Source organism: Oncorhynchus mykiss, chromosome 31 (assembly GCF_013265735.2).
Source record: "Oncorhynchus mykiss isolate Arlee chromosome 31, USDA_OmykA_1.1, whole genome shotgun sequence".
Taxonomy (NCBI): domain Eukaryota; kingdom Metazoa; phylum Chordata; class Actinopteri; order Salmoniformes; family Salmonidae; genus Oncorhynchus; species Oncorhynchus mykiss.
In genome coordinates this window covers 4,699,975-4,714,741 of record NC_050571.1, presented here as the reverse complement: position 1 = coordinate 4,714,741, position 14,767 = coordinate 4,699,975, and the positions used below count along the sequence as shown (strand labels likewise).

General features: G+C 45.5%; 1 protein-coding gene and 1 long non-coding RNA gene across 5 annotated transcripts in view; both read right to left on the bottom strand.

The window, feature by feature from the left end:
- Positions 1 to 7,438: 7,438 nt before the first annotated feature.
- The window catches only part of LOC110504468 (catenin (cadherin-associated protein), alpha 1), a 230,378-nt gene continuing 223,049 nt past the window's right edge, over positions 7,439 to 14,767 (bottom strand). For 3 of the 4 annotated variants that reach the window (XM_036969563.1, XM_036969564.1, XM_036969562.1), the window contains exons 18-21: positions 14,247 to 14,381; positions 9,818 to 9,847; positions 9,046 to 9,258; positions 7,439 to 8,492 (exon numbers count right to left, since the gene is read on the bottom strand). In XM_036969563.1, the coding sequence (XP_036825458.1) occupies positions 8,415 to 8,492; positions 9,046 to 9,258; positions 9,818 to 9,847; positions 14,247 to 14,381 (456 nt within the window). In that variant the 3' untranslated portion in view covers positions 7,439 to 8,414. The remainder of the gene's footprint in view (positions 8,493 to 9,045; positions 9,259 to 9,817; positions 9,848 to 14,246; positions 14,382 to 14,767) is intronic. The other variant, XM_036969565.1, reaches the window with a different exon arrangement.
- Positions 11,983 to 13,605, bottom strand: LOC118945976. Its single transcript, XR_005041130.1, has 2 exons — positions 13,297 to 13,605; positions 11,983 to 13,235 (listed from the first exon to the last, which is right to left on the bottom strand). It is a non-coding gene; the product is annotated as an uncharacterized LOC118945976 (long non-coding RNA).

The following is a 14,767-nucleotide window of genomic DNA, read 5'->3' as shown; positions in this document are numbered from 1 at the left end:
TTGAACACAACTTCCTTTTTAGGATAGGAAAGAAAAGTGAATGCCTTAACAAGCCTGAAGTGATGAGTGTTGCTAGATATACTGAAGAGAATCCTGACTATTACAACAGCCTGAAGTGATTCACTGACATTTTCAACTTCTCCCTGTCTGAGTCTGTAATACCTACATGTTTCAAGCAGACCACCATAGTCCCTGTGCCCAAGAACACTACGGTAACTTGCCTAAATGATTACCGACCCGTAGCCATGAAATGCTTTGAAAGGCTGGTCATGGCTCACATCACCATTTTCCCAGAAACCCTAGACCCACTCCAATTCCCATACCGCCCCAACAGATCCACAGACGACGCAATCTCAATCGCACTCCACACTCTCCTTTCCCACCTGGACAAGAGGAACACCTGTGTGAGAATTCAATTCATTGACTACAGCTCAGTGTTCAACACCACAGTTCCCTCAAAGCTCATCACTAAGGTAAGGCGCCTGGGACTAAACCCCTCCCTCTGCAACTGGATCCTGGACTTCCTGACAGGTGCAGTAGAATAGAAAACAGTATATACATATGAAATGAATCAAACCGTATGTAAACATTATTAAAGTGACCGGTGATTCCATGTCTATGTATATAGGGCAGCAGGTGGTAAGGGTAGGCACACAAGGGGTAACAGATGACCGAAAGGCTCCTGAACAGCTTCTACCTCCAAGCCATACAATTGCAGAAGAATTCATCAAAATGGCCACCCGGACTATTTACATTGACCCCCCCCTTTGTTTTTACACTGCTGATACTCGCTGTTTATTATCGATGCAAAGTCACTTCACCACTACCTACATGTACAAATGACCTCAACTAACCTGTACCCCCCACACGCTGACTCGGTACCGGTGCCCCCTGTATCTAGCCTCCACATTGACTCTGTACCGGTACCCCCCCTGTATATAGCCTCCACATTGACTCTGTACCGGTACCCCCTGTATATAGCCTCCACATTGACTCTGTACCGTAACACCCTGTATTTAGCCTCCATATTGACTCGGTACCGGTACCCCTGTATATAGCCTCCACATTGACTCTGTACCGTAACACCCTGTATATAGCCTCCACATTGACTATGTAATGGTACCTACGGTATATAGCCTCCACATTGACTCGGTACCGGTACCCCCTGTATATAGCCTCCACATTGACTCGGTACCGGTACCCCCTGTATATAGCCTCCACATTGACTCTGTACCGTAACACCCTGTATATAGCCTCCACATTGACTCTGTACCGTAACACCCTGTATATAGCCTCCACATCGACTCTGTACCGTAACACCCTGTATATAGCCTCCACATTGACTCTGTACCGTAACACCCTGTATATAGCCTCCACATTGACTCTGTACCGTAACACCCTGTATATACCCTCCACATTGACTCTGTACCGGTATCCCCTGTAAATAGCCTCCACATTGACTCTGTACTGGTACCCCCTGTATATAGCCTCCACATTGACTCTGTACCAGTATCCCCTGTATATAGCCTCCACATTGACTCTATACCGTAATACCATGTATATAGTCTCCACATTGACTCTGTACTGGTACCCCCTGTATATAGCCTCCACATTGACTCTGTACCGTAACACCCTGTATATAGCCTCCACATTGACTCTGTACCGTAACACCCTGTATATAGCCTCCACATCGACTCTGTACCGTAACACCCTGTATATAGCCTCCACATTGACTCTGTACCGTAACACCCTGTATATAGCCTCCACATTGACTCTGTACCGGTATCCCCTGTATATAGCCTCCACATTGACTCTGTACTGGTACCCCCTGTATATAGCCTCCACATTGACTCTGTACCAGTATCCCCTGTATATAGCCTCCACATTGACTCTATACCGTAATACCATGTATATAGTCTCCACATTGACTCTGTACTGGTACCCCCTGTATATAGCCTCCACATTGACTCTGTACCGAAACACCCTGTATATACCCTCCACATTGACTCTGTACCGGTACCCCCTGTATATAGCCTCCACATTGACTCTATACCGTAATACCCTGTATATAGCCTCCACATTGACTCTGTACCGTTGGGACTAGTTAACCGTAAGGTTGCAAGATTGAATCTCTGAGCTGAACAAGGTAAAACATCTGTCGTTCTGCCCCTGAACAAGGCAGTTAACCCACTGTTCCCCTGAACAAGGCAGTTAACCCACTGTTCCCCTGAACAAGGCAGTTAACCCACTGTTCCCCTGAACAAGGCAGTTAACCCACTGTTCCCCTGAACAAGGCAGTTAACCCACTGTTCCCCTGAACAAGGCAGTTAACCCACTGTTCCCCTGAACAAGGCAGTTAACCCACTGTTCCCCTGAACAAGGCAGTTAACCCACTGTTCCCCTGAACAAGGCAGTTAACCCACTGTTCCCCTGAACAAGGCAGTTAACCCACTGTTCCCCTGAACAAGGCAGTTAACCCACTGTTCCCCTGAACAAGGCAGTTAACCCACTGTTCCCCTGAACAAGGCAGTTAACCCACTGTTCCCCTGAACAAGGCAGTTAACCCACTGTTCCCCTAAACAAGGCAGTTAACCCACTGTTCCCCTAAACAAGGCAGTTAACCCACTGTTCCCCTAAACAAGGCAGTTAACCCACTGTTCCCCTGAACAAGGCAGTTTACCCACTGTTCCCCTGAACAAGGCAGTTAACCCACTGTTCCCCTGAACAAGGCAGTTAACCCACTGTTCCCCTGAACAAGGCAGTTTACCCAGTGTTCCCCTGAACAAGGCAGTTAACCCAGTGTTCCCCTGAACAAGGCAGTTAACCCAGTGTTCCCCTGAACAAGGCAGATAACCCAGTGTTCCCCTGAACAAGGCAGATAACCCAGTGTTCCCCTGAACAAGGCAGATAACCCAGTGTTCCCCTGAACAAGGCAGTTAACCCAGTGTTCCCCTGAACAAGGCAGTTAACCCAGTGTTCCCCTGAACAAGGCAGTTAACCCAGTGTTCCCCTGAACAAGGCAGTTAACCCACTGTTCCCCTGAACAAGGCAGTTAACCCACTGTTCCCCTGAACAAGGCAGTTAACCCACTGTTCCCCTGAACAAGGCAGTTAACCCACTGTTCCCCTGAACAAGGCAGTTAACCCACTGTTCCCCTGAACAAGGCAGTTAACCCACTGTTCCCCTGAACAAGGCAGTTAACCCACTGTTCCCCTGAACAAGGCAGTTAACCCACTGTTCCCCTGAACAAGGCAGTTAACCCACTGTTCCCCTGAACAAGGCAGTTAACCCACTGTTCCCCTGAACAAGGCAGTTAACCCACTGTTCCCCTGAACAAGGCAGTTAACCCACTGTTCCCCTGAACAAGGCAGTTAACCCACTGTTCCCCTGAACAAGGCAGTTAACCCACTGTTCCCCTGAACAAGGCAGTTAACCCACTGTTCCCCTGAACAGGAAGTTAACCCACTGTTCCCCTGAACAGGAAGTTAACCCACTGTTCCCCTGAACAAGGCAGTTAACCCACTGTTCCCCTGAACAAGGCAGTTAACCCACTGTTCCCCTGAACAAGGCAGTTAACCCACTGTTCCCCTGAACAAGGCAGTTAACCCACTGTTCCCCTGAACAAGGCAGTTAACCCACTGTTCCCCTGAACAAGGCAGTTTACCCACTGTTCCCCTGAACAAGGCAGTTAACCCAGTGTTCCCCTGAACAAGGCAGTTAACCCAGTGTTCCCCTGAACAAGGCAGTTAACCCACTGTTCCCCTGAACAAGGCAGTTAACCCACTGTTCCCCTGAACAAGGCAGTTAACCCACTGTTCCCCTGAACAAGGCAGTTTACCCACTGTTCCCCTGAACAAGGCAGTTTACCCACTGTTCCCCTGAACAAGGCAGTTAACCCAGTGTTCCCCTGAACAAGGCAGTTAACCCAGTGTTCCCCTGAACAAGGCAGTTAACCCAGTGTTCCCCTGAACAAGGCAGTTAACCCACTGTTCCCCTGAACAAGGCAGTTAACCCACTGTTCCCCTGAACAAGGCAGTTAACCCACTGTTCCCCTGAACAAGGCAGTTAACCCACTGTTCCCCTGAACAAGGCAGTTAACCCACTGTTCCCCTGAACAAGGCAGTTAACCCACTGTTCCCCTGAACAAGGCAGTTAACCCACTGTTCCCCTGAACAAGGCAGTTAACCCATTGTCCCCCTGAACAGGCAGTTAACCCACTGTTCCCCTGAACAAGGCAGTTAACCCACTGTTCCCCTGAACAAGGCAGTTAACCCACTGTTCCCCTGAACAAGGCAGTTAACCCATTGTTCCCCTGAACAAGGCAGTTAACCCACTGTTCCCCTGAACAAGGCAGTTAACCCACTGTTCCCCTGAACAAGGCAGTTAACCCACTGTTCCTAGGCCATCATTGAAAATAAGAATGTTTTTAACTGACTTGCCTAGTTAAATAAAGGTGTAAAACATTTAATTTTTTTCAATCGGCGTCCAAAATTACCGATTTCCGATTGTTATGAAAACTTGAAATCGGCCTTAATTAATCGGCCATTCCGAATAATCGGTCGACCTCTAGAATGTAGTGCACTACTTTTTTTTGACCAGAGTCCTATGAGAATGTTACTATAACTCCTAATGCAAGTCCCAAATAATACTATTCCCTGGGGGGGGGGGGGGGGGTCCAATGTAGTGCACCATATACAGAATAGGGTGGACTTTGGGAGTCCGCTTTATTCTCTCATCACAAAATGAGAATGTTATGAGAAGAGTCCGTCTAAACCTAACTAAACTAAACTCTAAACTACACAGTCCAAATATCACACCACACAAGCCCAACGTTACGCTCAAAGAACCTAAAACAAAAAATGAATCTGGCCATCTGTCGTAACCCTGCGTGACCTGCCTCTGTTGAGAAACAAGCTGAAGCATCGCAACATGAAGACCCAAAGTGGCCCTGGTTCAAAGAAATAAACCCACTGCACTACCCACCATCCTTGCATACTTTACTGAGCTATTATATGATCCCAAATGGCACCCTATTCCCTACAAAGCACACTATTTTTTTTTAACCTGGGTCCAGTAGTGCAATATAAAGTGAATAGGATGCCATTTGGGATAGGGAGTAGTCTACGCTGATGGAACCACAAGCTAACATCACAGCTAACACTTCCACATTGCCTTCACTGCTTTAACTAATTCATGGAAAAAAAGCTTCTCGCTAGTTCTCTCTTCCTCTCTCTCCTCCCACCTCTCTTCTTCCTCCTTCTCAGGAGCAGAGCTAGGAGGAGGAATAATGATCCGACTATCTGGCTGCTTAGCCACTGGGCTGTGGCCCAAATGACAATCCCTATAAAAGCTCTGCTCAGAAGTAGTGCATATAGGGAAGAGGGTTTAGGGTGGCATTTAAGATGCACAGTGGTCTCATTGAGAGTCAATGGGGCCTGGAAGCCCTGGTGAACGTAACTCTTCAAGCCTCCACAGCCTTGTCAGATCCCCAGACCCTCCACAGCCTTGTCAGATCCCCAGACCCACTCCACAGCCCTGTCTATTCCCCAGACCCCCTCCACAGCCCTGTCTATTCCCCAGACCCTCCACAGCCTTGTCAGATCCCCAGACCCACTCCACAGCCCTGTCTATTCCCCAGACCCCCTCCACAGCCCTGTCTATTCCCCAGACCCCGTCCACAGCCCTGTCTATTCCCCAGACCCCCTCCACAGCCCTGTCTATTCCCCAGACCCCCTCCACAGCCCTGTCTATTCCCCAGACCCCCTCCACAGCCCTGTCTATTCCCCAGACCCTCCACAGCCTTGTCAGATCCCCAGACCCACTCCACAGCCCTGTCTATTCCCCAGACCCCCTCCACAGCCCTGCCTATTCCCCAGACCCCCTCCACAGCCCTGCATATTCCCCAGACCCCCTCCACAGGCCTGACTATTCCCCAGACCCCCTCCACAGCCCTGCCTGATCCCCAGACCCCCTCCACAGCCCTGCCTATTCCCCAGACCCCCTCCACAGCCCTGCCTGATCCCCAGACCCCTCCACAGCCCTGTCTGATCCCCAGACCCCCTCCACAGCCCTGTCTGATCCCCAGACCCCCTCCACAGCCCTGTCTATTCCCCAGACCCCCTCCACAGCCCTGTCTGATCCCCAGACCCCCTCCACGTCCTTGTCTGATCCCCAGACCCCCTCCACAGCCTCACTGTGACCTATCACACAGAGTGTGTATGTCAGCTAATTTAACGAGTCTCACTGACTGTGTGTGTGTGTGTGTGTGTGTGTGTGTGTGTGTAGCCCCCTAGGCTAGTGTTACGTATTAAACCAGAAGGCTGGGAGAGAATGATTCTCTTCACTCTATTAGCTTTGGCTTGCTGCATCCAGTGAGGCACGCAAGACCTCATTCAGATTACTCTTTATAACCTGGTTAACCACAGGGAGAAACAACAAGACATTCAGATTACTGTTTATAACCTGGTTAACCACAGGGAGAAACAACAAGACCTCATTCAGATTACTGTTTATAACCTGGTTAACCACAGGGAGAAACAACAAGACCTCATTCAGATTACTCTTTATAACCTGGTTAACCACAGGGAGAAACAACAAGACATTCAGATTACTGTTTATAACCTGGTTAACCACAGGGGGAAACAACAAGACATTCAGATTACTGTTTATAACCTGGTTAACCACAGGGGGAAACAACAAGACCTCATTCAGATTACTGTTTATAACCTGGTTAACCACAGGGAGAAACAACAAGACATTCAGATTACTGTTTATAACCTGGTTAACCACAGGGGGAAACAACAAGACATTCAGATTACTGTTTATAACCTGGTTAACCACAGGGGGAAACAACAAGACCTCATTCAGATTACTGTTTATAACCTGGTTAACCACAGGGGGAAACAACAAGACATTCAGATTACTGTTTATAACCTGGTTAACCACAGGGGGAAACAACAAGACCTCATTCAGATTACTGTTTATAACCTGGTTAACCACAGGGAGAAACAACAAGACCTCATTCAAATTACTGTTTATAACCTGGTTAACCACAGGGAGAAACAACAAGACCTCATTCAGATTACTGTTTATAACCTGGTTAACCACAGGGAGAAACAACAAGACCTCATTCAGATTACTGTTTATAACCTGGTTAACCACAGGGAGAAACAACAAGACATTCAGATTACTGTTTATAACCTGGTTAACCACAGGGAGAAACAACAGGACCTCATTCAGATTACTGTTTATAACCTGGTTAACCACAGGGAGAAACAACAAGACCTCATTCAGATTACTGTTTATAACCTGGTTAACCACAGGGAGAAACAACAAGACCTCATTCAGATTACTGTTTATAACCTGGTTAACCACAGGGAGAAATAAAACATTTATGACAATTCAGTTTATAATTAAGTATAAAGTGGTAACGACACGATAATATCAAACTTTTATTAGATAAGCAGAGAATACATTGAGAATGAAAAAAAAAAATCAATTTCTCTTTTATTTTATTATTTTTTTAAATCAAAAAAGCTAAAACTAAAACATTTATCAAAAAAAAAACCTCCATGGGGAAAAGATACACATCCAAATGCTCTCCAGTTATTGCTTGAGTCAAGAGTAATAAAGTGATAGAGAGATGTGTTTGCGTCGGGTGGAAAGGCCTTATCTGATCATCTGATCTGCACCTACACAATACCGTATCATATCATATACGACACATAGCGGAAATACCATCCCACACCCTCCCCACCACCCACGCAATCATAAAACATGGTAGAAAGACATTGTATAAAATTACACAGGGGATCTCGCGTCACAGGTTGGGGTCAGGGGGTTCAAATAAGAGGGTCAGGGGTCAAAATGATTTGTTTGAAGAGAATTAGATTTTACAGTATCAATGAAATCCACCGTCCCATCTTATACCAACACTGGAATGAAATCAAATTAAATAGAAACTCCCTTTACTTGGTCTAGTTGCTGTCCCCACCCCCCCCACCCACCCACCCTCATCACCTTATTTTCCAGTAGAGAAGTTATACAGTAGGCTAGAGACTTATCAGAATGCAGTTGTTTGAATGAAAAAAAAAAGAGACTAGGTAGAGAAAGAGTGAGCTTAAGGGCCTCTGTGTGTGTGTGTGTGTGTGTGTATAGTGTTCAACCTTAGCGAGCCTGCATAGCAACACCACATCAAACTAGACAGCTGACTAGGCCAGGGAAGGAAATAAGAAATGCATTCAACCCGCCCCGCCCCCCGGAAAAAAAATTGCACCCTTTCTTTTTTGACTAGATTAAAAAAGAAGCTCCAACCGTCGACACATTACAGTTGATCTAGCCAGCTCCATCAGCATCTCAACCTTCTAGCTCCTCCACCTCTCACCACACTGACTGACTGACTGACTGCTCCGTCTCTAGATGCTATCCATGGCTTTGAACTCGCTGAGGGCCTGGACAGGGTTGATGTGTTTCTTGTGGGATGACCTCTTGACCTAAGAGAAGAGACGATAACATTTTATTGTATGTTCTCACAGAAATGTGTCCTGCGTCATTAAATCCAGCAGCATAAACACCCTGTATCTAACTGTTGGTTTTGCCTCTGAAGCTAAGCAGGGTTGGTCCTGGTCAGTCCCTGGATGGGAGACCAGATGCTGCTGGAAGTGGTGCTGGAAGGCCAATAGTAGGCACTCTTTCCTCTGGTCTAAAATAAAATATACCAATGCCCCAGGGCAGTGATTGTGATTGACAATGCCCTGTGTAAGTATTTCAGATGGGACATTAAAACTGGTGTCTTGACTCTCTCTGGTCACTAAAAATCCCATGTCACTTATCGTAAGAGTAGGGGTGTTAACCCCGGTGTCCTGGCTAAATTCCCAATATGGCCCTCATGGTCACTTAATCATCCCCAGCTTCTAATTGGCTCATTCATCCCCTTCTCTCCCCTGCAACTATTTCCCAGGTCGTTGATGAGAATATGTTCTCAGTCAATTTACCTGGGGGGGGGGGGTGACCAGTTTAGTGGAGATTTAACATGATTCTCATTACCTTGTTGTTGGATCCATCTTCCTGTTTCTCTCTCTTGACCAGGGGTTTCTTCTCTGGGGCCTTCATCTTCCAGGAGATAGCAGGCATGTTGAGGGACTGCATGGCCATGGACTTCTGGTACTTAGTGGAGGCCACGTAGCTCGCCTTGACCGTGGACACCACTGTATTCATCAGGTTCTTAGCTGCCTGGATCAGAGACATGGCACTGTCCACCTGGTGGGAGAAGGGAGGGAGGGAGGGGAGAGAGAGAGAGAGAGAGGAGACAAGGTTAGCCAGTGCTTGAGGTAGAAGTTGTCCTCTTAAACCACAGCTCTGGGATCAGATAACCAACTATCTTCCCAGGATAACCTTGGGAACATTATACAGTATAACCATATAGATGCATCCCAAATGACCCCAAGGGGCCCTTGGTGAAAAGTAGTGCACTATTATCGGCATTAGGGTGCCATTTGGGAGCACATTATATCTGACCCCAGATCAGCAGTTAGAGACAACCTGTATTTCCACCTGTAATGTTTCCCACCACCACCCTCACTGATCAGAGGGACACGGGAGTTCATATGATCCTATGTGTCTGGCTTTAGCCAATGTCTCAGGCTACATCCCCAATGGCCTCCTATTCCCTATATAGTGCACTACTTTTGACTAGGGCACATAGGTCAAGAAGGCCTAAGGCTCTGGGGTCAAAAGTAGCGCAACTATAATAGGGCATAGTTTGGTGTTTGGGCTGCAGCCCGAGTGTTACTGTACTGTATCTGAAGGTTGGGAATACCTGGCTCTCTAGGAATGCTTGGGAAACCTCCTGTAAAAGGGAAAAGGGAGAGAGGGAACTTGAACGTTAATAGTTGGAACTGTAGAAGTCAAGTGCAACATGATGGCGCCTCGGGGTAAAGGCTTCAGAGCAGGACAAGGCCGCAGCCGGGTGACTGTTGTACATCCAGCAGATTGACCATGTGGTGAACAGGGTATAACTGAAATGAGTCCAGAGCAGTAGCAGGGTACATATTTTGCCCTCAGAATGGCCTCTTAAATCGGGGAACGGACTCTACAAGGTGCAGAGGCATAAAAATGGCCAACATCCTGAGGTATTCCTTTAAGCCAGTAATTAAACTACTGGGAGAAGGGACGGTATTTTGGGAAACTAGTCTCTTAACAAGAAAACAGGAAAAACTAAAAAAAAGAGAAGGGAAGCCTTTATATAAAATCTGTCCAAAATGACAACCTCATTTTCTATTTAGTGCACTACTTTTTACCAGAGCCCTATGAGCCCCGGTCAAAAAGTAGTGCACTAAGCAGAGAATAGGGTGTCATTTGGGACTTTTATATAATACTGTTATTATTTCTTTCATCTTATTTATTTATTCTGCATCAAACACCGGCTGTAAATCATTAGTTAATGGGAAGCTATTTCCTTGGGTTATTAGGTTTAAATTCAGCTATTCAATGAGGCCAGGAAAGATTAAATGACAGTTTTGCTTTGAAATTGACAAAAGCAACCTGTGGAAAAATTCAGAGCAAATTTTTAACTGAAAAGGAGGATGAAATGTGTGTTTAAAAAAAAAATAAGTACGACTCACTAAAGAGTAAAATACATTTGTTCAGTTTGGTTGGGTTAAGACTTCTCATATCAAGGAAGGAAATCTAGGTGAAAATATTACCTTCGTTATTAAATGTTGAGTTGTTTAAAAAAAAAAAGGTCAGTCTGTCTACTTTAACGCACCGACACAAATGGTACCCTATTCCCTATGTAGTACACTACTTTAGACCAGGGCCCTATTCCCTATGTAGTACACTACTTTAGACCAGGGCCCTATACCCTATATAGTACACTACTTTAGACCAGGGCCCTATTCCCTATGTAATACATTACTTTAGACCAGGACCCTATTCCCTATGTAGTACATTACTTTAGACCAGGGCCCTATTCCCTATGTAGTACATTACTTTAGACCAGGGCCCTATTCCCTATGTAGTACACTACTTTAGACCAGGGCCCTATTCCCTATGTAGTACATTACTTTAGACCAGGGCCCTATTCCCTATGTAGTACATTACTTTAGACCAGGGCCCTATTCCCTATGTAGTACATTACTTTAGACCAGGGCCCTATTCCCTATGTAGTACATTACTTTAGACCAGGGCCCTATTCCCTATGTAGTACACTACTTTAGACCAGGGCCCTATTCCCTATGTAGTACATTACTTTAGACCAGGGCCCTATTCCCTATGTAGTACACTACTTTAGACCACAGGAGTATGGGCTCTGGTCAAAAGAGGGGCACTATATACGAAATAGGGTGCCATTTGGAACATAATCCTAGGTTACTATGAGGTAACAGAATGTAGATGAACCCCTAGGTTACTATGAGGTAACAGAATGTAGATGAACCCCTAGGTTACTATGAGGTAACAGAATGTAGATGAACCCCTCGGTTACTATGAGGTAACAGAATGTAGATGAACCCCTAGGTTACTATGAGGTAACAGAATGTAGATGAACCCCTAGGTTCCTTAGAGGTAACAGAATGTAGATGAACCCCTAGGTTCCTTAGAGGTAACAGAATGTAGATGAACACCTAGGTTACTATGAGGTAACAGAATGTAGATGAACCCCTAGGTTCCTTAGAGGTAACAGAATGTAGATGAACCCCTAGGTTACTATGAGGTAACAGAATGTAGATGAACCCCTAGGTTCCTTAGAGGTAACAGAATGTAGATGAACCGCTAGGTTCCTTAGAGGTTACTAAAAGCTAGACTAATGTAGATGGAAGTTAGATGTTTTGAATTGGAGCACATTAACATGGTAGGTTTTCTAACGTGATAATTATTTTTAAAATGAATGTATCGGTTTCCACTTAATTTACAGTGTTATTTATTGATACTTTTGGTACCAGGTAGTTAGCAATTTGGCCGAATTAATTACAATAATGGGTTTCCCATTTCCCAGGCTAACAAGGCAGATCAAGGCGTTACCCATTTCCCAGGCTAACAAGGCAGATCAGTGGTAGCCATTTCTTATCATTCAGCGTTAATTCTCACACATAGTTCTCTAAAACAGATGGAACAGTGGAGAGAAGAGAAGGCCAGGTGTGAGTCAGAAGAGCCCTGGGTGGGATTTGAACCCATGCCGACTGGTATGCGTGTACCGCGGTCAGCGGCTCTAGAAGCAGGACACAGCATGTAGTGTTAGTAACACAGTGTAAAGCTAGACTACACAGCATGTATAGTGTTAGTAACACAGTATAAATCTAGACTACACAGCAGGACACAGTATGTATAGTGTTATTAACACAGTATAAAGCTAGACTACACAGCAGGACACATCATGTATAGTGTTAGTAACACAGTATAAAGCTAGACTACACAGCAGGACACATCATGTATAGTGTTATTAACACAGTGTAAAGCTGTGTTATTAACACAGTGTAAAGCTAGACTACACAATAGGACACAGCATGTAGTGTTCGTAACAGTTGGCCACATGTATGTATAGTGTAAGTAACAATAAATAATTTTAAAAAATGAAAAGCTGAAATGTCAATAAGTATTCAACCCCTTTGTTATGACAAGCCGAAATAAGTTCAGGAGTAAAAATGTGCTTAAATCACATAATAAGTTGCATGGACTCACTCTGTGCGCAATAATAGTGTTTAACAACTACTTAATCCGTGTACACCCTAGACATACAATTATCTGTAAGGTCCCTCAGTCGAGCAGTGAATATCAAACAGATTCAACCAAAGACCACCGAGGTTTTCCAAGGCCTCAAAGAAGGGCACTCATTGGTAGATGGGTAAAAATGAGGAAAAAGCAGACCTTGAATATCCCTTTGAGCATGGTAAAGTTATTAATTCTACTTTGGATGGTGTATCAATGCACCCAGTCACTATAAAGATACAGGCATCAAACCCAACTCAGCTGCCGGAGAGGAAGGAAACCACTCAGGAATTTCACCATGAGGCCAATAATGACTAAAACAGTTAGAGTAACAGTCCCGAGCAGTGCAGCAGTTTAAAGCACTGAATCTCAGTGTTGCAGTGCCATCAAAGCCTGGTACTCGTATCACAACCAGCAGTGACCGGGAGTCCGATAGATGGCACAATTGGCCCAGTGTCGTCCAGGTTAGGGGAGGGTTTGGCCGGGGGCGCTTTACTTGGCTCATCGCGCTCTAGTGACTCCTTGTGACGGGTCTGCAAGCTGACTTGGTCGTCAGTTGATCTGTGTCTCCTACCGTCCAGGTTAATCGGGCACCTGCAAGCTGACTTGGTCGTCAGTTGATCTGTGTCTCCTACCGTCCAGGTTAATCGGGCACCTGCAAGCTGACTTGGTCGTCAGTTGATCTGTGTTTCCTAGCATCCAGGTTAATCGGGCAACCGGCAAGCTGACTTGGTCGTCAGTTGATCTGTGTTTCCTAGCGTTCAATCGAGTGGGTGTTAAGACACATGACTGGACCTTCACCTCTCCCGATCCCGTTGGGGAGTTACAGCGATGAGACAAGATCGTAAATGAATATCACGAAATTGGGGAGTAAAGGGAGGTACAAAATATAAATATATAACATTTAAAAAAAAAAAAACAGTTAAGAGGTTAATGGCTGTGATAGGAGAAAACCGAGGCTGAATCAGAAAATATTCCAAAACATGCATCCTGTTTGCAGGAAGGCACTAAAGTAAAACTGCAAAAACAAAATTGACAAAGAAATTAACTTTATGTCCTGAAAACCTAGTGTAATGTTTAGGGCAAATCCAATAGAGTTCCACTTCATATTTCCAAGAATGGTGGTGGCTGCATCATGTTATGGGTATGCTCATCATCATTAAGGATTGGGGAGTTGTTTAGGATGAAAATAAACAATAGATTTAAGCACAGGCAGTCTGCTTTCCAACAAACACTTCCTTTCAGCAGGACAACAACCTAAAACACAAGGCCAAATATACACTGTTGCTTACCAAGACGATATTGAATGTTCAGTGGCCTAGTTATAGTTTTGACTTAAATTGGCTTGACAATCTATGGCAAGATCTGAAAATGGCTGTAAAGCAATGATCAACAAGCAACTTGACAGAGCTCGAAGGATTTAAAAAATAATAATGTGCAAATCATGTACAATCCAGGTGTGCAAAACTCTTAAGAGACTTACCTGGCTCTAACCACTAGACTACACATGCACAGTGTTAGTAACAAAGCACATCAGTTCTTACCCCAGAGACCACGAGCTCTCCTCCCAGGTTCTGGACCTCTGCTTTGACCTTACTACAGATGTTGAGCTGGTGGCAGTACAGAGCAATACGCTGCAGGTAGGCCAACAGGTCCTGCTTACAGGCTGAGTCTGGACACTGGAGAGACCAAGAGAGAGAGAGAGATGGGGTTAGACTAGGACATACAGGCTGAGTCTGGACACTGGAGAGACCGAGAGAGAGAGAGAGAGACAGAGAGAGAGAGACGGGGTTAGACTAGGACAAAAAGGCAGTCTGGACACTGGAGAGACCGAGAGAGAGAGACGGGGTTAGACTAGGGCCAGACTCAGTGAGCATAGCCTTGCTATTGAGAAAGGCCGCCGTAGGCAGACATGGCTCTCAAGAGAAGACAGGCTATGTGCTCACTGCCCACAAAATGAGGTGGAAACTGAGCTGCACTTCCTAACCTCCTGCCCAATGTATGACCATATTAGAGAGACATATTTCCCTCAGATTACACAGATCCACAAAGAATTCGAAAACAA